Here is a 25,750-nt window from a genome sequence, read left to right on the forward strand (position 1 = left end):
CCTGTCCTCAGTCTTACTCACGTGACTCCCTCCACTGATTCTTCCTCTTTTACTCACACATTCCCACATGCACACGCTTTCTCCTGCACCCCCTCGTACCCCTAAACAATACACTCTTACTCGTATGCATGCACAAGTTTTTTTTTTTTTTCTTTTTTTTTGTGCAGGTTCTGTTGGGACTTTTGCTCCTTTCTGCTTCCTGACCTCGATTATGAAACTGAAACCTCAAACCTGTGTAGTTGCAGTGATCAGGTTTCAGTCTTTTCCCTTTCATACCACCCTTTCCCAATCCTATGACGAGTTGGTAAATGGTGGGTTGATAGGTTGCTTGTTGTGTAGCGAGTGCACTGCAGGGATTAAGCCTGCGCTGCCCAGGTCTACCTCTACCTCTAGCTGTGACGCTTAGCATGTCATGAATGGTGGAGGCACAGAAGCATCCTAGGGCCCCAATAGCAGGGATCCGACTTCTCCAGCCGTTCTGAAGGCTAGTGCAGGTGTCTTTGTGCACCTGAGCCACCAGACAGGCACTTGCTGCTCCTGAAAGAGGATGGCTTTTTTCCTTTTTGATATAAAAAAAATAAAAATGGAATAATATATTGTTCATGTTTGGCATAATAGAAAATAAATGGGGCAGAAAAGTAGGGCATTGCCCGTTAAAAGGAACTGCCACTGATTGTCTTTAGTTTACAAAGCTTGTGTTTTGGCCAGCTAGGCTTAACATTTCATTTGTTTACTTTAGGTCGTCTTAAATCTAAAGAAGGAGATCCTATGGTGTTAAAGCTTAAAGATTGGCCTCCTGGTGAAGATTTCAGAGACATGATGCCATCAAGGTAAAACTTCAAGAAGGCATTCGCTTGCTTTGGAAATGAGATATTAGGTCCCCCTCACCCCTTTCTCTTTCCCCTCCTCTTTCTCATTCTCCTTCACCACCGTTGCCAGCTAGAAGATGGTTCTTTGTTGAGGCTGGGAAAATTTGTCCCGATCTGCCCCATTGGTGGTCGTAATGGTGTTAGCTACATGAGGCAGTCTTTGTAACGTCACAGCTGTATAAAGGTACTTTGCGCTGGCAAAGTTTAGAAAGGGCCTCTTTCCCTGGAGACACTAACTTAGCTAGTTAAGTGTGACCTGGAGACATCTGTAGTTTTTCATGCTAGCCTTGATTTCATCACTAGTTGATGTTTTTTTTTTTTTTTAAACATCACCACGCTCTTCCTCAACTTCCATATGGGTGAGACTGCTTCATTCATTGGTTGTCTTCCGCAACATCCAATGGCTGTCTTGCACTGAGTGATGTCCTTTTACTTGGCCACATGTGCGCAGCTGTGCCAGGTCTAGTATGTCTGAACTGCTGGGCCACCTCAATTTAGTGTTTATTCATTTGTTTTGGATACAATGTACACTTGATGAGGCCAAACGCTTGTTTAGTTTGAGTTCACTTACCATACAATCTGCAATAGGGCCTCCACTTGTACTCCTTTTCTTCAATCTTTTAGATTTGTACATGGGAGGCCCTACCTGCTAATAGGGGTCTGTTTCTACCTGGATAACTTTGGCTGTGTCTCATTCCAAAAGTAGCAGTGCCTTGCAAGTGTATTTTAATCATAACCCCTTTCAGCTTTCAGCTCTGTGGCAAGGCGTGCACCTTAGTAAATCACCTAGCCCTGGATTGTTGTAGATGGGCTATGTTAATTAAAAAAAAATATATATATATATGTTCGATGGCATCTGTCGCTGTAGATACGCATGTTCTGCAATAGCTCGCCATCTGGTGTTGGGCCGGAGTGTTACAAGTTGTTTTTCTTCGAAGAAGTCTTTCGAGTCACGGGACCGAGTGACTCCTCCTTTTGTCTCCATTGCGCATGGGCGTCGACTCCATCTTCGATTGTTTTTTTTCCGCCATCGGGTTCGGACGTGTTCCTGTCGCTCCGAGTTTCGGAACGGAAAAAATTAGTTAATTTCGGAAGATTTTCGTCGGTATTGTTGCGTTCGGGATCGGCGTACTTAGATTCCACACCGCATCGAAGATCGAAGAGCTCCGGTGCCCTTCGGGGTAGTTTTTCGATCCTCCGTCGGGGCCTGGTCGGCCCGACCGCGTGCTGAAGAACGCCGATGGAACGGACCCCGTTCCGTTTCTGCCCCAAATGCCACAATAAATACCCCTACACAGACCAACACTTGGTCTGCAACCTGTGCCTGTCACCTGAGCACAGCGAAGACACCTGCGAGGCCTGTCGTGCGTTCCGGTCCCGAAAAACACTCCGAGACCGTCGAGCCAGAAGACTTCAAATGGCGTCCGCACCGACAGCCCAACGGGAGTTCGAGGAACAAGAAGAGGAAGGTACCTTCTCGATCCAAGACTCAGACTCCGAAGGATTCGACGATACACAAACCGTGAGTAAGACGTCGAAAACCACACAAAGAAACATTTACAAGGCCCAGGGGACGCCACTGCCACCAGGCCATGGCTCGACCCATAAATTCGGTGACCGACCTTCGGCACCGAAAAAGGCCCAAACAGTGCCGAGATCGTCCGACTCCGGTCGAGACACAGGCACGCAGCCTTCTCGGGACCGAGAAAGTGCTGGAGACAAGCCTCGACACCGAGATGCCGGTGTGGACACGGCTCGACGCCGAGACAGCGGCACCGAAACAGATCGACGCCGAGAGGTTTCGGCCCCGAAAAGGAAAAAAGTCACCTCGGAGCCGAAAAAACACGCAGACAAAGTTTCGATGCCGAAACAAACTGCAAGCGACCCAGCTTCAGGCTCTTATACAGAAGAGCACTCGCTAACCTCCCAAATGCAAAAGCATAGGTTTGAGGAAGAGCTACAAGCAACTGATGTGGACCATACGCAAAAGCGTATCTTCATTCAGCAGGGGACAGGAAAAATAAGCACCCTTCCCCCCATTAGGAGAAAGAGAAGGTTGGAGTTCCAGACGGAACAAGCACCACAACCAAAAGTGGTGAAAAGAGTTACACCACCACCCTCTCCTCCGCCCGTAATTAACGTTTCACCAGCACAAACGCCATCACACTCCCCAGCTCACACCACCATGAGCCAGGGTGACCAAGATCAGGACGCATGGGACCTATACGACGCCCCAGTGTCAGATAACAGCCCGGAGGCATACCCTACAAAACCATCTCCACCAGAAGACAGCACCGCGTACTCTCAGGTGGTGGCTAGAGCAGCACAATTTCACAACGTAAGCCTCCACTCAGAACAGGTCGAGGATGATTTCTTGTTCAACACACTCTCCTCCACCCACAGCTCATACCAAAGCCTGCCTATGCTCCCTGGTATGCTCCGGCACGCTAAAGACATATTTAAGGACCCAGTCAAAAGTAGGGCAATCACACCAAGGGTGGAAAAAAAGTATAAGCCGCCTCCTACGGACCCGGTTTTCATCACAACACAGCTGCCACCAGACTCTGTTGTTGTAGGAGCAGCTAGGAAAAGGGCCAACTCTCACACATCTGGAGATGCACCACCCCCAGATAAAGAAAGCCGCAAGTTTGATGCAGCTGGTAAGAGAGTCGCAGCACAAGCTGCAAACCAGTGGCGCATCGCGAACTCCCAGGCACTACTTGCGCGCTATGACAGAGCCCACTGGGACGAGATGCAACATCTCATCGAACATCTGCCCAAAGACTTCCAAAATAGGGCAAAACAAGTGGTTGAGGAGGGACAGACCATCTCCAACAACCAGATACGTTCCTCCATGGACGCTGCAGATACAGCTGCACGGACAATTAATACATCTGTAACTATCAGAAGGCATGCATGGCTCCGAACGTCTGGATTTAAACCAGAGATTCAACAAGCAGTTCTCAATATGCCTTTTAATGAAAAAGAACTGTTCGGTCCAGAAGTGGACACAGCGATTGAGAAACTCAAAAAAGATACGGACACTGCCAAAGCCATGGGCGCACTCTACTCCCCGCAGAGCAGAGGGAATTACAGCACATTCCGTAAAACGCCCTTTCGAGGGGGGTTTCGGGGTCAAAGCACACAAGCCAGCACCTCACAAGCAACACCGTCCACTTACCAGGGACAGTATAGAGGAGGTTTTCGGGGACAATATAGAGGAGGGCAATTCCCTAGAAATAGAGGGAGATTTCAAAGCCCCAAAACCCCTACTACACAACAATGACTCACATGTCACTTACCCCCTCCACACAACACCAGTGGGGGGAAGAATAGGTCATTATTACAAAGCATGGGAGGAAATCACTACAGACACTTGGGTTCTAGCAATTATCCAACATGGTTATTGCATAGAATTTCTACAATTCCCTCCAAACATACCACCAAAAGCACAAAATTTAACAACACACCATTCCAATCTCCTGGAGATAGAAGTGCAGGCACTATTGCAAAAGAATGCAATCGAATTAGTGCCAAACACACAAATAAACACAGGAGTTTACTCACTGTACTTTCTGATACCAAAGAAGGACAAAACGCTGAGACCAATCCTAGACCTCAGAGTAGTGAACACTTTCATCAAATCAGACCACTTCCACATGGTCACACTACAAGAAGTATTGCCATTGCTAAAACTGCACGACTACATGGCAACTTTAGACCTCAAGGATGCTTATTTCCATATACCAATACACCCATCGCACAGGAAATACCTAAGGTTTGTATTCAAAGGAATACATTATCAATTCAAGGTACTGCCTTTCGGATTAACAACCGCACCAAGAGTCTTTACCAAATGTCTAGCGGTAGTCGCTGCACACATAAGAAGGCAGCAAATACATGTGTTCCCATATTTGGATGACTGGCTAATCAAGGCCCATTCGTTCATACAGTGCTCAAATCACACAAATCAGATCATACAAACCCTCTTCAAACTCGGGTTCACCGTCAATTTCACAAAATCCAAAATTCTGCCACGCAAGGTACAACAATACCTGGGAGCCATAATAGACACATCAAAGGGAGTAGCCACTCCAAGTCCACAAAGAATTCAAAATTTCAACACCATCATACAACGCATGTATCCAACACAAAAGATACAGGCAAAGATGGTATTACAACTCCTAGGCATGATGTCATCATGCATAGCCATTGTCCCAAACGCAAGACTGCACATGAGGCCCTTACAACAATGCCTAGCATCACAGTGGTCTCAAGCACAGGGTCACCTTCTAGATCTGGTGTTAATAGACCGCCAAACTTACCTCTCGCTTCTGTGGTGGAACAACATAAATTTAAACAAGGGGCGGCCTTTCCAAGACCCAGTGCCACAATACGTAATAACAACAGATGCTTCCAAGACAGGGTGGGGAGCACACCTCGATCAACACAGCATACAAGGACAATGGAACGTACATCAAACAAAACTGCATATCAATCACCTAGAACTTCTAGCAGTTTTTCAAGCACTAAAAGCTTTCCAACCAATAATAGTTCACAAATACATTCTCGTCAAAACAGACAACATGACAACAATGTATTATCTAAACAAGCAGGGAGGGACGCACTCCACGCAGTTAAGCCTGCTAGCACAAAAAATTTGGCATTGGGCAATTCACAACCAAATTCGCCTAATTGCACAGTTTATACCAGGGATACAAAATCAACTCTCAGACAATCTCTCTCGAGATCACCAACAGGTCCACGAATGGGAAATTCACCCCCAAATTCTGAACACTTATTTCAAACTCTGGGGAACACCTCAGATAGACTTGTTTGCGACAAGGGAGAACGCAAAATGCCAAAACTTCGCATCCAGGTACCCACACAAACAATCCCAAGGCAATGCCCTATGGATGAACTGGTCAGGGATATTTGCTTACGCTTTTCCTCCTCTCCCTCTCCTTCCTTACCTGGTAAACAAACTCAGTCAAAGCAAACTCAAACTCATATTGATAGCACCAACTTGGGCAAGGCAACCCTGGTACACAACGCTGCTAGACCTATCAGTGGTACCCTGCATCAAATTGCCCAACAGGCCAGATCTGTTGACACAGCACAACCAAAAGATCAGACACCCAGATCCAGCATCGCTGAATCTAGCAATCTGGCTCCTGAAATCCTAGAATTCGGGCACTTACAACTTACCCAAGAATGTATGGAAGTCATAAAACAAGCAAGAAGGCCATCCACCAGGCACTGCTATGCAAGTAAATGGAAGAGGTTTGTTTGCTACTGCCATATTAATCAAATACAACCATTACACACAACTCCAGAACATGTAGTGGGTTACTTGCTTCACTTACAAAAATCTAACCTAGCTTTCTCTTCCATTAAGATTCACCTTGCAGCAATATCTGCATACCTGCAGACTACCTATTCAACTTCCCTATATAGAATACCAGTCATTAAAGCATTCATGGAGGGCCTTAGGAGAATTATACCACCAAGAACACTACCTGTTCCTTCATGAAACCTAAATGTTGTCCTAACTAGACTTATGGGTCCACCTTTTGAACCCATGCACTCCTGCGACATACAGTTCCTAACCTGGAAGGTGGCATTTCTCATCGCCATTACTTCCCTGAGAAGAGTAAGCGAGATTCAGGCGTTCACTATACAGGAACCTTTTATACAACTACACAAAAATAAAGTCGTCCTAAGGACCAATCCTAAATTTTTGCCAAAGGTTATTTCACCGTTCCATCTAAATCAAACAGTGGAACTTCCAGTGTTCTTTCCACAGCCAGATACCGTAGCTGAAAGGGCACTACATACATTAGATGTCAAAAGAGCATTGATGTATTACATTGACAGAACAAAGAACATCAGAAAGACTAAACAACTCTTTATTGCATTTCAAAAACCTCATGCAGGAAACCCAATTTCAAAACAAGGTATAGCCAGATGGATAGTTAAATGCATCCAAATCTGCTACCTTAAAGCTAAACGACAGCTGCCCATTACACCAAGGGCACACTCAACCAGAAAGAAAGGTGCTACCATGGCCTTTCTAGGAAACATCCCAATGCAAGAAATATGTAAGGCAGCCACATGGTCTACGCCTCACACATTCACCAAGCACTACTGTGTAGACGTGTTATCCGCACAACAAGCCACAGTAGGTCAAGCCGTATTAAGGACATTATTTCAAACTACTTCCACTCCTACAGGCTGATCCACCGCTTTTGGGGAAATAACTGCTTACTAGTCTATGCAGAACATGCGTATCTACAGCGACAGATGCCATCGAACTGAAAATGTCACTGTAGGAAGTTGGCTCTGTATGTGCTATTTCAAAGTAAGGAATAGCATGCACAGAGTCCAAGGGTTCCCCTTAGAGGTAAAATAGTGGTAAAAATAGATAATACTAATGCTCTATTTTGTGGTAGTGTGGTCGAGCAGTAGGCTTATCCAAGGAGTAGTGTTAAGCATTTGTTGTACATACACATAGACAATAAATGAGGTACACACACTCAGAGACAAATCCAGCCAATAGGTTTTTATATAGAAAAATATCTTTTCTTAGTTTATTTTAAGAACCACAGGTTCAAATTCTACATGTAATATCTCATTCGAAAGGTATTGCAGGTAAGTACTTTAGGAACTTCAAATCATCAAAATTGCATGTATACTTTTCAAGTTATTCATAAATAGCTGTTTTAAAAGTGGACACTTAGTGCAATTTTCACAGTTCCTAGGGGAGGTAAGTATTTGTTAGGTTAACCAGGTAAGTAAGGCACTTACAGGGCTTAGTTCTTGGTCCAAGGTAGCCCACCGTTGGGGGTTCAGAGCAACCCCAAAGTCACCACACCAGCAGTTCAGGGCCGGTCAGGTGCAGAGTTCAAAGTGGTGCCCAAAACACATAGGCTAGAATGGAGAGAAGGGGGTGCCCCGGTTCCGGTCTGCTTGCAGGTAAGTACCCGCGTCTTCGGAGGGCAGACCAGGGGGGTTTTGTAGGGCACCGGGGGGGACACAAGTCCACACAGAAATTTCACCCTCAGCGGCGCGGGGGCGGCCGGGTGCAGTGTAGAAACAAGCGTCGGGTTTTCAATGTTAGTCTATGAGAGATCTCGGGATCTCTTCAGCGCTGCAGGCAGGCAAGGGGGGGATTCCTCGGGGAAACCTCCACTTGGGCAAGGGAGAGGGACTCCTGGGGGTCACTTCTCCAGTGAAAGTCCGGTCCTTCAGGTCCTGGGGGCTGCGGGTGCAGGGTCTCTCCCAGGCGTCGGGACTTTAGGTTCAAAGAGTCGCGGTCAGGGGAAGCCTCGGGATTCCCTCTGCAGGCGGCGCTGTGGGGGCTCAGGGGGGACAGGTTTTGGTACTCACAGTATCAGAGTAGTCCTGGGGTCCCTCCTGAGGTGTTGGATCGCCACCAGCCGAGTCGGGGTCGCCGGGTGCAGTGTTGCAAGTCTCACGCTTCTTGCGGGGAGCTTGCAGGGTTCTTTAAAGCTGCTGGAAACAAAGTTGCAGCTTTTCTTGGAGCAGGTCCGCTGTCCTCGGGAGTTTCTTGTCTTTTCGAAGCAGGGGCAGTCCTCAGAGGATGTCGAGGTCGCTGGTCCCTTTGGAAGGCGTCGCTGGAGCAGGATCTTTGGAAGGCAGGAGACAGGCCGGTGAGTTTCTGGAGCCAAGGCAGTTGTCGTCTTCTGGTCTTCCTCTGCAGGGGTTTTTCAGCTAGGCAGTCCTTCTTCTTGTAGTTGCAGGAATCTAATTTTCTAGGGTTCAGGGTAGCCCTTAAATACTAAATTTAAGGGCGTGTTTAGGTCTGGGGGGTTAGTAGCCAATGGCTACTAGCCCTGAGGGTGGGTACACCCTCTTTGTGCCTCCTCCCAAGGGGAGGGGGTCACAATCCTAACCCTATTGGGGGAATCCTCCATCTGCAAGATGGAGGATTTCTAAAAGTTAGTCACTTCAGCTCAGGACACCTTAGGGGCTGTCCTGACTGGCCAGTGACTCCTCCTTGTTTTTCTCATTATTTTCTCCGGCCTTGCCGCCAAAAGTGGGGCCCGGCCGGAGGGGGCGGGCAACTCCACTAGCTGGAGTGTCCTGCTGGGTTGGCACAAAGGAGGTGAGCCTTTGAGGCTCACCGCCAGGTGTGACAACTCCTGCCTGGGAGAGGTGTTAGCATCTCCACCCAGTGCAGGCTTTGTTACTGGCCTCAGAGTGACAAAGGCACTCTCCCCATGGGGCCAGCAACATGTCTCGGTTTGTGGCAGGCTGCTAAAACTAGTCAGCCTACACAGATAGTCGGTTAAGTTTCAGGGGGCACCTCTAAGGTGCCCTCTGTGGTGTATTTTACAATAAAATGTACACTGGCATCAGTGTGCATTTATTGTGCTGAGAAGTTTGATACCAAACTTCCCAGTTTTCAGTGTAGCCATTATGGTGCTGTGGAGTTCGTGTTTGACAAACTCCCAGACCATATACTCTTATGGCTACCCTGCACTTACAATGTCTAAGGTTTTGTTTAGACACTGTAGGGGTACCATGCTCATGCACTGGTACCCTCACCTATGGTATAGTGCACCCTGCCTTAGGGCTGTAAGGCCTGCTAGAGGGGTGTCTTACCTATACTGCATAGGCAGTGAGAGGCTGGCATGGCACCCTGAGGGGAGTGCCATGTCGACTTACTCGTTTTGTCCTCACTAGCACACACAAGCTGGCAAGCAGTGTGTCTGTGCTGAGTGAGAGGTCTCCAGGGTGGCATAAGACATGCTGCAGCCCTTAGAGACCTTCCTTGGCATCAGGGCCCTTGGTACTAGAAGTACCAGTTACAAGGGACTTATCTGGATGCCAGGGTCTGCCAATTGTGGATACAAAAGTACAGGTTAGGGAAAGAACACTGGTGCTGGGGCCTGGTTAGCAGGCCTCAGCACACTTTCAATTGTAAACATAGCATCAGCAAAGGCAAAAAGTCAGGGGGCAACCATGCCAAGGAGGCATTTCCTTACAGTCACTTACCCAGTGTACATCTGTTCGTGGCATCAGTCGCAGTAGATTCGCATGTGCCCACCCGCCTCCCCGGGAGCCTGTAGCAGTTTGGAAGTTACCTTCAATTATTTATATATGTATCATCTCAACCTTAAATAGGTGCATACTTAGTCACTCCATTGCATGGGCACTATTACTACAATTCAACTCCTACCTCACCCTCTGCGGGGAAAAACAATCGAAGATGGAGTCGACGCCCATGCGCAATGGAGACAAAAGGAGGAGTCACTCGGTCCCGTGACTCGAAAGACTTCTTCGAAGAAAAACAACTTGTAACACTCCGGCCCAACACCAGATGGCGAGCTATTGCAGAACATGCGAATCTACTGCGACTGATGCCACGAACAGATGTACACTGGGTAAGTGACATTTTCAATATCAAACTGTTCGTTCTTTTTAGGTTCAAGCCCTTTCATTTCACTAAAATTATATGTTATATATACTATTAGAAGCTTTCAGCCAGGCCTACTATAAAAGGATAAGTTACTTGCCTGTAATCCTGGTTCTTCTTCAGGGGAATACTCAGTCATAAGCACTGAATACTCCCGACCATGTGCGGGGACCCCATCACATATATATATGATAAACAGTATATATGTATGTATAAAAATTGTATGTAGTACTTATATATGTTCGATGACATGTGTAGCTGCAGATACACATAGCTCTCCCAACATCTAGTGTTGGGCTTGGAGTGTTAAAAGTTGTTGTTCTTCAAAGAAGTCTTTTCGGAGTCACGGGATCGAGTGACGACTCCTCTCTGTTACAGTGCGCATGGGCATTGACTCCATAGTTAGATTGTTTTCTTTCCACTGTCTGGTTCGGGCGGGTTTCCTCTCGCTCCGAGATTTCGAATCGGAAAAACCTTAGAAAACCTATTTAATCCGTTGGTATTGTTTGGATCGCGTTTCTATCTAGCATCGAACTGGTAGTACTGTCGGAATCAAATTGTTGCCATTTGGGGTGCATGCGCCCGACAGGTCTGTTCAAGCCTACCGCGTGGAAAGCCTGATGGGTCGGACTCCATTTCGATTCTACCCTTGGTGCCACGCAAATTTCCCATATACAGACGAACATCTGGTTTTAATTTGTGCTTTTCTCCGGACCATCGAGAAGAAGATTGCAAAGCCTGTCGATAGTTTAGATCGAAGAAGACCTTGAGATATCCCAGGGCCCAAAGACTAGAAATGGTGTCGAAAAGCACTGAACATCTCAACGTCATGGAGGAAGAGCAGGTGCAGACACCGACTCCGAGCAAGAATCGGAAGATGATAGACTCATCACTGCTAGCCAGCACGTGAGTACGTCTGCCCATATATAAAAAACAATCGGAAGGCCTTGGGTGCACCACTGCCGGAAGGCCACGGATCGGCCCGAAAAAAGACTGTCGGCGACCGATCTTCATGCTCGGCACCGAAAAAGGCGACTTCATTTGCGAGACCGAAAAAGATTCAAACTTCGGAACCGAAAATAGCCTCATACACAGAGGAACAAGGACTTTCGAGTAAACTTAAATCTCGAAGCTGATGCAAGAATCTCACAATGCTTCGGAAGAAGAGACTGAGCCAATGTTGGAGGTTATGGATGAAAGACAATCAAGAATCTATATAAATAAAGAGACTGGTAGAATTCTGACTGCACCTCCTTTAAAGACTAAAGAAAGCTGGCCTTTCAAGAGGAATTAGACTCTGCTCAACCACCAGCAAAGGTTCAGAAACCGGAGAAACCAGCATCTCTCCCTACTTCTCCACAGCTCTTTTTCACCTCCTCACAATAGCTCACCACCATTGCCTTCTCCAACACACTCACTATACTCGCATGGAGATTGTAAGGAAATGCCTCCTTGGCATGGTTACCCCCCTGACTTTTTGCCTTTGCTGATGCCAAGTTATGATTTGAAAGTGTGCTGAGGCCTGCTAACCAGGCCCCAGCACCAATGTTCTTTCCCTAAACTGTACCTTTGTCTCCACAATTGGCACACCCTGGCATCCAGGTAAGTCCCTTGTAACTGGTACCAAGGGCCCTGATGCCATGGAAGGTCTCTAAGGGCTGCAGCATGTCTTATGCCACCCTGGGGACCCCTCACTCAGCACAGACACACTGCTTGCCAGCTTGTGTGTGCTGGTGGGGAGAAAATGACTGTCGACATGGCACTTCCCTCAGGGTGCCATGCCAACCTCACACTGCCTATAGGTATAGATAAGTCACCCCTCTAGCAGGCCTTACAACCCTAACGGCAGGGTGCACTATACCATAGGTGAGGGCATAAGTGCATGAGCACTATGCCCCTACAGTTTCTAAGCAAAACCTTAGACATTGTAAGTGCAGGGTAGCCATAAGAGTATATGGTCTGGGAGTCTGTCATGCACGAACTCCACAGCACCATAATGGCTACACTGAAAACTGAAGTTTGGTATAAAATTTCTCAGCACACTAAATGCACACTGATGCCAGTGTACATTTTACTGTAAAAATACACCCAGAGGGCATCTTAGAGATGCCCCCTGAAAACATACCCGACTTCCAGTGTGGGCTGACTAGTTTTGCCAGCCTGCCACACACCAGACATGTTGCTGGCCACATGGGGAGAGTGCCTTTGTCACTCTGGCTAGTAACAAAGCCTGTACTGGTCTGTAAGGCCTGCTAGAGGGGTGACTTATCTATACTTCATAGGCAGTGTGAGGTTGGCATGGCACCCTGAGGGGAGTGCCATGTCGACAGTCATTTTCTCCCCACCAGCACACACAAGCTGGCAAGCAGTGTGTCTTTGCTGAGTGAGGGGTCCCCAGGGTGGCATAAGACATGCTGCAGCCCTTAGAGACCTTCCCTGGCATCAGGGCCCTTGGTACCAGGGGTACCAGTTACAAGGGACTTACCTGGATGCCAGGGTGTGCCAATTGTGAAAACAAAAGTACAGGTTAGGGAAAGAACACTGGTGCTGGGGCCTGGTTAGCATGCCTCAGCACACTTTCAAATCATAACTTGGCATCAGCAAAGGCAAAAAGTCAGGGGGTAACTGTAAAGAAATGGCTCCATGTTGCAGTTACCCCCCACTTTTTGCCTGATACTGATGCTGACTTGACTGAGAAGTGTGCTGGGACCCTGCTAACCAGGCCCCAGCACCAGTGTTCTTTCACCTAAAATGTACCATTGTCTCCACAATTGGCACAACCCTGGCATCCAGGTAAGTCCCTTGTAACTGGTACCCCATGTACCAAGGGCCCTAATGCCCGGGAAGGTCTCTAAGGGCTGCAGCATGTCTTATGCCACCCTAGGGACCCCTCACTCAGCACAGACACACTGCTGCCAGCTTGTGTGTGCTGGTGGGAAGAAAATGACTAAGTCGACATGGCACTCCCCTCAGGGTGCCATGCCAACCTCACAATGCCTGTGGCATAGGTAAGTCACCCCTCTAGCAGGCCTTACAGCCCTAAGGCAGGGTTCACTATACCACAGGTGAGGGCATAGGTGCATGAGCACTATGTCCCTACAGTGTCTAAGCAAAACCTTAGACCTTGTAAGTGCAGGGTAGCCATAAGAGTATATGGTCTGGGAGTCTGTCAAAAACGAACTCCACAGTTCCATAATGGCTACACTGAATACTGGGAAGTTTAGTATCAAACTTCTCAGAATAATAAACCCACACTAATGCCAGTGTTGGATTTATTAAAAAATGCACACAGGGTTCATCTTAGAGATGCCCCCTGTATTTTACCCAATTGTTCAGTGCAGGACTGACTGGTCTCTGCCAGCCTGCTGCTGAGAGACGAGTTTCTGACCATGTGGTGAGGGCCTTTGTGCTCTCTGGGGACAGAAACAAAAGCCTGCTCTGGGTGGAGATGCTTCACACCTTCCCCCCCCCCCCCTTGCAGGAACTGTAACACCTAGCAGTGAGCCTCAAAGGCTCAGGCTTCGTGTTACAATGCTCCAGGGCACTCCAGCTAGTGGAGATTCCCGCCCCCTGGACACAGCCCCCACTTTTGGCGGCAAGTCCAGGAGAGATAATGAGAAAAACGAGGAGTCGTCACTGGCCAGTTAGGACAGCCGCTAAGGTGCCCTGAGCTGAGGTGACTCTGACTTTTAGAAATCCTCCATCTTGCAGATGGAGGATTCCCCCAATAGGGATAGGAATGTGCCCCCCTCCCCTCAGGGAGGAGGCACAAAGAGGGTGTAGCCACCCTCAAGGACAGTAGCCATTGGCTATTGCCCTCCCAGACCTAAACACACCCCTAAATTCAGTATTTAGGGGCTCCCCAGAACCAAGGAACTCGGATTCCTGCAACTTACGAAGAAGAGGACTGCTGAGCTGAAAAACCCTTGCAGAGAAGACTGAGACACCAACTGCTTTGGCCCCAGCCCTACCGGCCTGTCTCCCTGTCTCCCTCCTTCAGAAGAAAACTGCTCCAGCGACCTCTGAATCCTCAGTGGACTGCCCTGCTTCCAAAAGGCCAAGAAACTCCCGAGAACAGCGGCCCTGTTCAACAAAGACTGCAACTTTGTTTCCAGAGGAGCAGATTTAAAGACCCCTGCAATCCCCGCAAGAAGCGTGAGACTTGCAACACTGCACCCGGCGACCCCGACTCGACTGGTGGAAAAACAACGCTACAGGGAGGACCCCCAGGCGACTCCGAGACTGTGAGTAACCAAAGTTGTCCCCCCTGACCCCCACAGCGACGCCTGCAGAGGGAATCCCGAGGCTCCCCCTGACCACGACTGCCTGACTCTAAAATCCCGACGCCTGGAAAAGACCCTGCACCCGCAGCCCCCAGGACCTGAAGGATCGGAACTCCAGTGCAGGAGTGACCCCCAGGAGGCCCTCTCCCTTGCCCAGGTGGTGGCTACCCCGAGGAGCCCCCCCCCCCCCCCTTTGCCTGCCTGCATCGCTGGAGAGACCCCTTGGTCTCCCATTGAAACCTATTGAAAACCCAACGCGTGTTTGCACACTGCACCCGGCTGCCCCCGTGTTGCTGAGGGTGTACTTTTTGTGTGGACTTGTCCCCCCCAGTGCCCTACAAAACCCCCCTGGTCTGCCCTCCGAAGACGCGGGTACTTACCTGCTGGCAGACTGGAACCGGGGCACCCCCTTCTCCATTGAAGTCTGTGTTTTGGGCACCACTTTGAACTCTGCACCTGACCGGCCCTGAGCTGCTGGTGTGGTGACTTTGGGGTTGCTCTGAACCCCCAACGGTGGGCTACCTTGGACCCCAATTTGAACCCCGTAGGTGGTTTACTTACCTGCAAGAACTAACAATAACTTACCTCCCCCAGGAACTGTTGAAAATTGCACTAAGTGTCCACTTTTAAAATAGCTATATGTGTTTTATGTAAAAAGTATATATGCTATTGTGATTATTCAAAGTTCCTAAAGTACTTACCTGCAATACCTTTCAAATGAGATATTACATGTAGAATTTGAACCGGTGGTGTAGGAAGTTGGCTCTGTATGTGCTATTTCAAAGTAAGGAATAGCATGCACAGAGTCCAAGGGTTCCCCTTAGAGGTAAAATAGTGGTAAAAATAGATAATACTAATGCTCTATTTTGTGGTAGTGTGGTCGAGCAGTAGGCTTATCCAAGGAGTAGTGTTAAGCATTTGTTGTACATACACATAGACAATAAATGAGGTACACACACTCAGAGACAAATCCAGTCAATAGGTTTTTATATAGAAAAATATCTTTTCTTAGTTTATTTTAAGAACCACAGGTTCAAATTCTACATGTAATATCTCATTCGAAAGGTATTGCAGGTAAGTACTTTAGGAACTTCAAATCATCAAAATTGCATGTATACTTTTCAAGTTATTCACAAATAGCTGTTTTAAAAGTGGACACTTAGTGCAATTTTCACAGTTCCTAGGGGAGGTAAGTATTTGTTAGTTTTACCAGGTAAGTAAGACACTTACAGGGTTCAGTTCTTGGTCCAAGGTAGCCCACCGTTGGGGGTTCAGAGCAACCCCAAAGTCACCACACCAGCAGCTCAGGGCCGGTCAGGTGCAGAGTTCAAAGTGGTGCCCAAAACACATAGGCTAGAATGGAGAGAAGGGGGTGCCCCGGTTCCGGTCTGCTTGCAGGTAAGTACCCGCGTCTTCGGAGGGCAGACCAGGGGGGCTTTGTAGGGCACCGGGGGGGACACAAGTCCACACAGAAATTTCACCCTCAGCAGCGCGGGGGCGGCCGGGTGCAGTGTAGGAACAGGCGTCGGGTTCGCAATGTTAGTCTATGAGAGATCTCGGGATCTCTTCAGCGCTGCAGGCAGGCAAGGGGGGGATTCCTCGGGGAAACCTCCACTTGGGCAAGGGAGAGGGACTCCTGGGGGTCACTTCTCCAGTGAAAGTCCGGTCCTTCAGGTCCTGGGGGCTGCGGGTGCAGGGTCTCTCCCAGGCGTCGGGACTTTAGGTTCAAAGAGTCGCGGTCAGGGGAAGCCTCGGGATTCCCTCTGCAGGCGGCGCTGTGGGGGCTCAGGGGGGACAGGTTTTGGTACTCACAGTATCAGAGTAGTCCTGGGGTCCCTCCTGAGGTGTCGGGTCTCCACCAGCCGAGTCGGGGTCGCCGGGTGCAGTGTTGCAAGTCTCACGCTTCTTGCGGGGAGCTTGCAGGGTTCTTTAAAGCTGCTGGAAACAAAGTTGCAGCTTTTCTTGGAGCAGGTCCGCTGTCCTCGGGAGTTTCTTGTCTTTTCGAAGCAGGGGCAGTCCTCAGAGGATGTCGAGGTCGCTGGTCCCTTTGGAAGGCGTCGCTGGAGCAGGATCTTTGGAAGGCAGGAGACAGGCCGGTGAGTTTCTGGAGCCAAGGCAGTTGTCGTCTTCTGGTCTTCCTCTGCAGGGGTTTTTCAGCTAGGCAGTCCTTCTTCTTGTAGTTGCAGGAATCTAATTTTCTAGGGTTCAGGGTAGCCCTTAAATACTAAATTTAAGGGCGTGTTTTAGGTCTGGGGGGTTAGTAGCCAATGGCTACTAGCCCTGAGGGTGGGTACACCCTCTTTGTGCCTCCTCCCAAGGGGAGGGGGTCACAATCCTAACCCTATTGGGGGAATCCTCCATCTGCAAGATGGAGGATTTCTAAAAGTTAGAGTCACTTCAGCTCAGGACACCTTAGGGGCTGCCCTGACTGGCCAGTGACTCCTCCTTGTTTTTCTCATTATCTTCTCCGGCCTTGCCGCCAAAAGTGGGGGCCTGGCCGGAGGGGGCGGGCAACTCCACTAGCTGGAGTGTCCTGCTGGGTTGGCACAAAGGAGGTGAGCCTTTGAGGCTCACCGCCAGGTGTGACAATTCCTGCCTGGGGGAGGTGTTAGCATCTCCACCCAGTGCAGGCTTTGTTACTGGCCTCAGAGTGACAAAGGCACTCTCCCCATGGGGCCAGCAACATGTCTCGGTTTGTGGCAGGCTGCTAGAACTAGTCCGCCTACACAGACAGTCGGTTAAGTTTCAGGGGGCACCTCTAAGGTGCCCTCTGTGGTGTATTTTACAATAAAATGTACACTGGCATCAGTGTGCATTTATTGTGCTGAGAAGTTTGATACCAAACTTCCCAGTTTTCAGTGTAGCCATTATGGTGCTGTGGAGTTCGTGCTTGACAGACTCCCAGACCATATACTCTTATGGCTACCCTGTACTTACAATGTCTAAGGTTTTGTTTAGACACTGTAGGGGTACCATGCTCATGCACTGGTACCCTCACCTATGGTATAGTGCACCCTGCCTTAGGGCTGTAAGGCCTGCTAGAGGGGTGGCTTACCTATACTGCATAGGCAGTGAGAGGCTGACATGGCACGCTGAGGGGAGTGCCATGTCGACTTACTCGTTTTGTCCTCACTAGCACACACAAGCTGGCAAGCAGTGTGTCTGTGCTGAGTGAGAGGTCTCCAGGGTGGCATAAGACATGCTGCAGCCCTTAGAGACCTTCCTTGGCATCAGGGCCCTTGGTACTAGAAGTACCAGTTACAAGGGACTTATCTGGATGCCAGGGTCTGCCAATTGTGGATACAAAAGTACAGGTTAGGGAAAGAACACTGGTGCTGGGGCCTGGTTAGCAGGCCTCAGCACACTTTCAATTGTAAACATAGCATCAGCAAAGGCAAAAAGTCAGGGGGCAACCATGCCAAGGAGGCATTTCCTTACAGGTGGTTCTTAAAATAAACTAAGAAAATATATGTTCGATGGCATATGTTGCTGCAGATACACATGTTGAGCACAGTCCGCTGCCTGGTGTTGGGCTCGGAGTATTACAAGTTGTTTTTCTTCGAAGAAGTCTTTTTTGGTCACGGGACCGAAGGACTCCTCCCTCTTCGGCTCCATTGCGCATGGGCGTCGACTCCATCTTAGATTGTTTTTTTCCGCTGTCGGGTTCGGACGTGTTCCTTTTCGCTCTGTGTTTCGGTTCGGAAAGTTAGTCAGAATCTCGGAAGAAAGCGTCGGTATTGTTCCGTTCGGTATCGGGATAGTTAGGTACATCGACACCGATCATCGGAAGACTTTGGGGTAGCTTCGATCCCCCATCGGGGCCTGGTCGGCCCGACCGCGTGTGACGCCGAAGCCGATGGAACGGACCCCGTTCCGTTTCTGCCCAAAATGTCACAGTAAGTATCCTTATACAGATCAGCACTTGGTCTGTAACTTGTGCTTGTCCCCCGAGCACAAGGAGGATACCTGTGAGGCCTGTCGAGCCTTCCGGTCCAGAAAAACACTCCGGGACCGAAGAGCCAGGCGTCTACAAATGGCGTCCACGCCGACAAAACAACGTTTCGACGACGAAGAGGAAACATTCTCGGTTCTGGACTCAGAATCCGGAGACTCCGACGTCGAACAACAACAACAAACAGTGAGTAAGACGTCGAAAATAAAGACCATCGAAAAAACAAAAGCCCAGGGGACGCCACTGCCAACAGGCCATGGCTCGACCCATAAAACCGGCGACCCGTCGAAGGTGCCGAAAAAGGGCACGCCCATAGCGAAGACACCCGACTCCGGTCGAGGGACCGCCATGGAGCAACCTCGGAGCCGAGATAGCGGCTCCGAGAAGCAAAAACAAGATGCTGGCACCGAAAAACATCGGCACCGAGACACACTGCCGAAAGCCACAAAAATTCAGTCGGTACCGAAGCCGAAAAAAGATTCTCTCTCGGCGCCGAAAAGTTCCACACCTCCTTCCTACACAGAGGAACAAGGAATAAGTGGCCAGATGCACAGATTTGGGCAAGAGCTCCAAAGTGTAGAATCAGACTACACACAAAAGAGACTGTACATCCAACAAGACACAGGGAAGATATCAACCCTTCCCCCAATAATGAGAAAAAGAAGGATCGGATTTCTCAAGGATGACGCACAACCACAAGCCAAAGTGGTTAAAAAAGTCACGCCTCCGCCCTCTCCACCACAACAGGCATCGCCGGCACAAACTCCGCCACAAATGCACTCAACTGCGCAAACTACTATAAGTCAAGATAATCAGGATCAAGACGCTTGGGACTTATACGACACCCCAGTGCCGGACAATGATCCCGATTCATACCCCACAAAGCCGTCACCGCCAGAGGACAGTACCTCATACTCGCAACTGGTGGCTAGGGCAGCAGAATTCCACAATGTCCAACTGCATTCCGATCCTATAGAGGATGATTTTTTATTTAACACCCTCTCGGCTACACATAGCCAATATCAATGTCTCCCAATGCTACCAGGGATGTTACGGCACGCAAAACAAATTTTTGAAGAGCCCATAAAATCAAGAGCCATCACCCCAAGGGTGGATAAGAAATATAAATCACCACCCACAGACCCAGTGTTTATTACTTCGCAGTTACCACCTGACTCCGTAGTAGTAGGGGCAGCTCGCAAAAGAGCAAATTCCCATACATCTGGCGACGCCCCACCTCCGGACAAAGAAAGCCGAAAATTTGATGCGGCAGGAAAAAGAGTCGCATCACAGGCAGCCAACCAATGGCGCATCACAAATTCTCAAGCGCTGCTAGCCCGATATGACCGCGCACACTGGGATGAGATGCAACTTCTCATAGACCATCTTCCCCAGTGTAGGAAGTTGGCTCTGTATGTGCTATTTCAAAGTAAGGAATAGCATGCACAGAGTCCAAGGGTTCCCCTTAGAGGTAAAATAGTGGTAAAAATAGATAATACTAATGCTCTATTTTGTGGTAGTGTGGTCGAGCAGTAGGCTTATCCAAGGAGTAGTGTTAAGCATTTGTTGTACATACACATAGACAATAAATGAGGTACACACACTCAGAGACAAATCCAGCCAATAGGTTTTTGTATAGAAAAATATCTTTTCTTAGTTTATTTTAAGAACCACAGGTTCAAATTCTACATGTAATATCTCATTCGAAAGGTATTACAGGTAAGTACTTTAGGAACTTCAAATCATCAAAATTGCATGTATACTTCAAGTTATTCACAAGTAGCTGTTTTAAAAGTGGACACTTAGTGCAATTTTCACAGTTCCTAGGGGAGGTAAGTATTTGTTAGGTTAACCGGGTAAGTAAGACACTTACAGGGCTTAGTTCTTGGTCCAAGGTAGCCCACCGTTGGGGGTTCAGAGCAACCCCAAAGTCACCACACCAGCAGCCCAGGGCCGGTCAGGTGCAGAGTTCAAAGTGGTGCCCAAAACGCATAGGCTAGAATGGAGAGAAGGGGGTGCCCCGGTTCCGGTCTGCTTGCAGGTAAGTACCCGCGTCTTCGGAGGGCAGACCAGGGGGGTTTTGTAGGGCACCGGGGGGGACACAAGTCCACACAGAAATTTCACCCTCAGCGGCGCGGGGGCGGCCGGGTGCAGTGTAGAAACAAGCGTCGGGTTCGCAATGTTAGTCTATGAGAGATCTCGGGATCTCTTCAGCGCTGCAGGCAGGCAAGGGGGGGATTCCTCGGGGAAACCTCCACTTGGACAAGGGAGAGGGACTCCTGGGGGTCACTTCTCCAGTGAAAGTCCGGTCCTTCAGGTCCTGGGGGCTGCGGGTGCAGGGTCTCTCCCAGGCGTCGGGACTTTAGGTTCAAAGAGTCGCGGTCAGGGGAAGCCTCGGGATTCCCTCTGCAGGCGGCGCTGTGGGGGCTCAGGGGGGACAGGTTTTGGTACTCACAGTATCAGAGTAGTCCTGGGGTCCCTCCTGAGGTGTCGGATCTCCACCCGCTGAGTCGGGGTCGCCGGGTGCAGTGTTGCAAGTCTCACGCTTCTTGCGGGGAGCTTGCAGGGTTCTTTAAAGCTGCTGGAAACAAAGTTGCAGCTTTTCTTGGAGCAGGTCCGCTGTCCTCGGGAGTTTCTTGTCTTTTCGAAGTAGGGGCAGTCCTCAGAGGATGTCGAGGTCGCTGGTCCCTTTGGAAGGCGTCGCTGGAGCAGGATCTTTGGAAGGCAGGAGACAGGCCGGTGAGTTTCTGGAGCCAAGGCAGTTGTCGTCTTCTGGTCTTCCGCTGCAGGGGTTTTCAGCTAGGCAGTCCTTCTTGTAGTTGCAGGAATCTAATTTTCTAGGGTTCAGGGTAGCCCTTAAATACTAAATTTAAGGGCGTGTTTAGGTCTGGGGGGTTAGTAGCCAATGGCTACTAGCCCTGAGGGTGGGTACACCCTCTTTGTGCCTCCTCCCAAGGGGAGGGGGGTCACAATCCTAACCCTATTGGGGGAATCCTCCATCTGCAAGATGGCGGATTTCTAAAAGTTAGTCACCTCAGCTCAGGACACCTTAGGGGCTGTCCTGACTGGCCAGTGACTCCTCCTTGTTGCTTTCTTTGTTCCCTCCAGCCTTGCCGCCAAAAGTGGGGGCCGTGGCCGGAGGGGGCGGGCAACTCCACTAAGCTGGAGTGCCCTGCTGGGCTGTGACAAAGGGGTGAGCCTTTGAGGCTCACCGCCAGGTGTCACAGCTCCTGCCTGGGGGAGGTGTTAGCATCTCCACCCAGTGCAGGCTTTGTTACTGGCCTCAGAGTGACAAAGGCACTCTCCCCATGGGGCCAGCAACATGTCTCTGGTGTGGCAGGCTGCTGGAACTAGTCAGCCTACACAGACAGTCGGTTAAGTTTCAGGGGGCACCTCTAAGGTGCCCTCTGGGGTGTATTTTGCAATAAAATGTACACTGGCATCAGTGTGCATTTATTGTGCTGAGAAGTTTGATACCAAACTTCCCAGTTTTCAGTGTAGCCATTATGGTGCTGTGGAGTTCGTGTTTGACAGACTCCCAGACCATATACTCTTATGGCTACCCTGCACTTACAATGTCTAAGGTTTTGTTTAGACACTGTAGGGGTACCATGCTCATGCACTGGCACCCTCACCTATGGTATAGTGCACCCTGCCTTAGGGCTGTAAGGCCTGCTAGAGGGGTGTCTTACCTATACTGCATAGGCAGTGAGAGGCTGGCATGGCACCCTGAGGGGAGTGCCATGTCGACTTACTCGCTTTGTCCTCACTAGCACATACAAGCTGGCAAGCAGAGTGTCTGTGCTGAGTGAGAGGTCTCCAGGGTGGCATAAGACATGCTGCAGCCCTTAGAGACCTTCCTTGGCATCAGGGCCCTTGGTAGTAGAAGTACCAGTTACAAGGGACTTATCTGGATGCCAGGGTCTGCCAATTGTGGATACAAAAGTACAGGTTAGGGAAAGAACACTGGTGCTGGGGCCTGGTTAGCAGGCCTCAGCACACTTTCAATTGTAAACATAGCATCAGCAAAGGCAAAAAGTCAGGGGGCAACCATGCCAAGGAGGCATTTCCTTACACCCAGGAATACCAAAAAAGGGCGCAGCAAATAGTTGAAGAGGGACAAACGATCTCGAACAATCAAATCCGCTCTTCAATGGACGCAGCCGATACTGCAGCAAGAACAGTCAACACTGCTGTCACCATAAGGAGACACGCATGGCTCCGCACTTCAGGGTTCAAACCTGAAATCCAGCAGGCTGTCCTTAATATGCCCTTCAACGAAAAACAACTTTTTGGCCTTGAAGTGGACACAGCCATTGAAAAACTTAAAAAGGACACAGACACGGCCAAAGCCATGGGCGCACTCTACTCCCCGCAGAGCAGAGGCTCTTTTAGAAAAACTCCATTTAGAGGGGGGTTTCGTGGCCAACCCACAGACACCACCAGCCAACAAACAAGAACCACACCCTATCAGGGTTCATTCCAAAGGGGAGGTTTCAGGGGATATAGAGGGGGCCAATTCCCAAGGAGTAGGGGAAAATTCCAAACTCCACCTAAACAGTGACTTTCAAGTCACACAACCCCTTCACTCAACACCAGTGGGGGGAAGACTAAGCCAATTCTACCAATCTTGGCAGCAGATTACAACAGACAATTGGGTACTAGCAATAATCCAACATGGCTATTGCATAGAATTCCACAAATTCCCACCAAACATCCCTCCAAAAACACGCAAAATGTCACTACAACATTTAGAACTTTTAGGACTAGAAGTTCAAGCACTACTGCAAAAGGATGCAATAGAATTAGTACCAGTACAACAAAAAAACACAGGAGTTTACTCCCTGTACGTTCTAATTCCAAAAAAAGACAAAACATTAAGACCAATATTAGATCTCAGGACACTAAATACCTACATCATATCGGACCACTTTCACATGGTCACACTACAAGACATCATTCCACTGCTCAAACAGCAAGATTACATGACCACATTAGACCTAAAAGATGCGTACTTTCATATACCGATACATCCTTCTCACAGAAAGTACCTAAGGTTCGTATTCAAAGGAATACATTACCAATTCAAGGTGTTGCCATTCGGAATAACAACTGCACCAAGAGTATTCACAAAATGTCTAGCAGTAGTAGCAGCACATATCAGGAGACAACAAATACATGTGTTTCCTTACCTAGACGATTGGCTAATCAAGACCAACACAGTAAGAAAGTGCACAAACAACACCACATATGTCATACAAACCCTTCACAAACTGGGTTTCTCCATCAACTATACAAAGTCACACCTCGAACCGTGTCAGACACAACAATATCTAGGGGCAACCATCAACACATCAAAAGGAATTGCCACTCCAAGTCCTCAAAGAGTTCAAGCATTCCACAAGGTAATAAGTGCTATGTTTCCAAACCAAAAGATACAAGCAAAGTTTGTGCTAAAACTTCTAGGCATGATGTCATCATGCATAGCCATTGTCCCAAACGCAAGACTACACATGCGACCCTTACAACAGTGCCTAGCATCACAATGGTCACAAGCACAGGGTCAACTTCTAGATCTGGTGTTGGTAGACCGCCAAACATACCTCTCGCTTCTATGGTGGAACAGAAACAATTTAAACAAAGGGCGGACATTTCAGGACCCAGTGCCTCAATACGTTATAACAGATGCTTCCATGACAGGGTGGGGAGCACACCTCAATCACCACAGCATTCAAGGACAATGGGACGTACACCAAACAAAATTTCATATAAATTACCTAGAACTGTTAGCAGTATTTCTAGCGTTAAAAGCCTTTCAACCCATAATAACACACAAATACATTCTTGTCAAAACAGACAACATGACAACAATGTATTATTTAAACAAACAAGGAGGAACACACTCAACACAATTGTGTCTCCTAACACAAAAAATATGGCAGTGGGCGATTCACAACCACATTCGCCTAATAGCACAATTTATTCCAGGGATCCAAAACCAACTAGCAGACAACCTTTCGCAAGATCACTGTAAGGAAATGCCTCCTTGGCATGGTTGCCCCCTGACTTTTTGCCTTTGCTGATGCTATGTTTACAATTGAAAGTGTGCTGAGGCCTGCTAACCAGGCCCCAGCACCAGTGTTCTTTCCCTAACCTGTACTTTTGTATCCACAATTGGCAGACCCTGGCATCCAGATAAGTCCCTTGTAACTGGTACTTCTAGTACCAAGGGCCCTGATGCCAAGGAAGGTCTCTAAGGGCTGCAGCATGTCTTATGCCACCCTGGAGACCTCTCACTCAGCACAGACACTCTGCTTGCCAGCTTGTATGTGCTAGTGAGGACAAAGCGAGTAAGTCGACATGGCACTCCCCTCAGGGTGCCATGCCAGCCTCTCACTGCCTATGCAGTATAGGTAAGACACCCCTCTAGCAGGCCTTACAGCCCTAAGGCAGGGTGCACTATACCATAGGTGAGGGTACCAGTGCATGAGCATGGTACCCCTACAGTGTCTAAACAAAACCTTAGGCATTGTAAGTGCAGGGTAGCCATAAGAGTATATGGTCTGGGAGTTTGTCAAACACGAACTCCACAGCACCATAATGGCTACACTGAAAACTGGGAAGTTTGGTATCAAACTTCTCAGCACAATAAATGCACACTGATGCCAGTGTACATTTTATTGCAAAATACACCCCAGAGGGCACCTTAGAGGTGCCCCCTGAAACTTAACCGACTATCTGTGTAGGCTGACTAGTTTTAGCAGCCTGCCACAAACCGAGACATGTTGCTGGCCCCATGGGGAGAGTGCCTTTGTCACTCTGAGGCCAGTAACAAAGCCTGCACTGGGTGGAGATGCTAACACCTCCCCCAGGCAGGAATTGTCACACCTGGCGGTGAGCCTCAAAGGCTCACCTCCTTTGTGCCAACCCAGCAGGACACTCCAGCTAGTGGAGTTGCCCGCCCCCTCCGGCCAGGCCCCACTTTTGGCGGCAAGGCCGGAGAAAATAATGAGAAAAACAGGGAGGAGTCACTGGCCAGTCAGGACAGCCCCTAAGGTGTCCTGAGCTGAGGTGACTCTGACTTTTAGAAATCCTCCATCTTGCAGATGGAGGATTCCCCCAATAGGGTTAGGATTGTGACCCCCTCCCCTTGGGAGGAGGCACAAAGAGGGTGTACCCACCCTCAGGGCTAGTAGCCATTGGC

At 49.0% G+C, this 25,750-nt stretch overlaps 1 protein-coding gene across 1 annotated transcript in view; it reads left to right on the forward strand.

The window, feature by feature from the left end:
- The window catches only part of KDM3A (lysine demethylase 3A), a 280,805-nt gene that overhangs the window by 145,644 nt on the left and 109,411 nt on the right, over positions 1-25,750 (forward strand). The window contains exon 20 of the mRNA XM_069204391.1: positions 740-830. Coding sequence (XP_069060492.1) covers positions 740-830 — 91 coding nt within the window. The remainder of the gene's footprint in view (positions 1-739; positions 831-25,750) is intronic.

The sequence above is a fragment of the Pleurodeles waltl genome, chromosome 1_2, assembly GCF_031143425.1.
Source record: "Pleurodeles waltl isolate 20211129_DDA chromosome 1_2, aPleWal1.hap1.20221129, whole genome shotgun sequence".
Lineage (NCBI taxonomy): Eukaryota > Metazoa > Chordata > Amphibia > Caudata > Salamandridae > Pleurodeles > Pleurodeles waltl.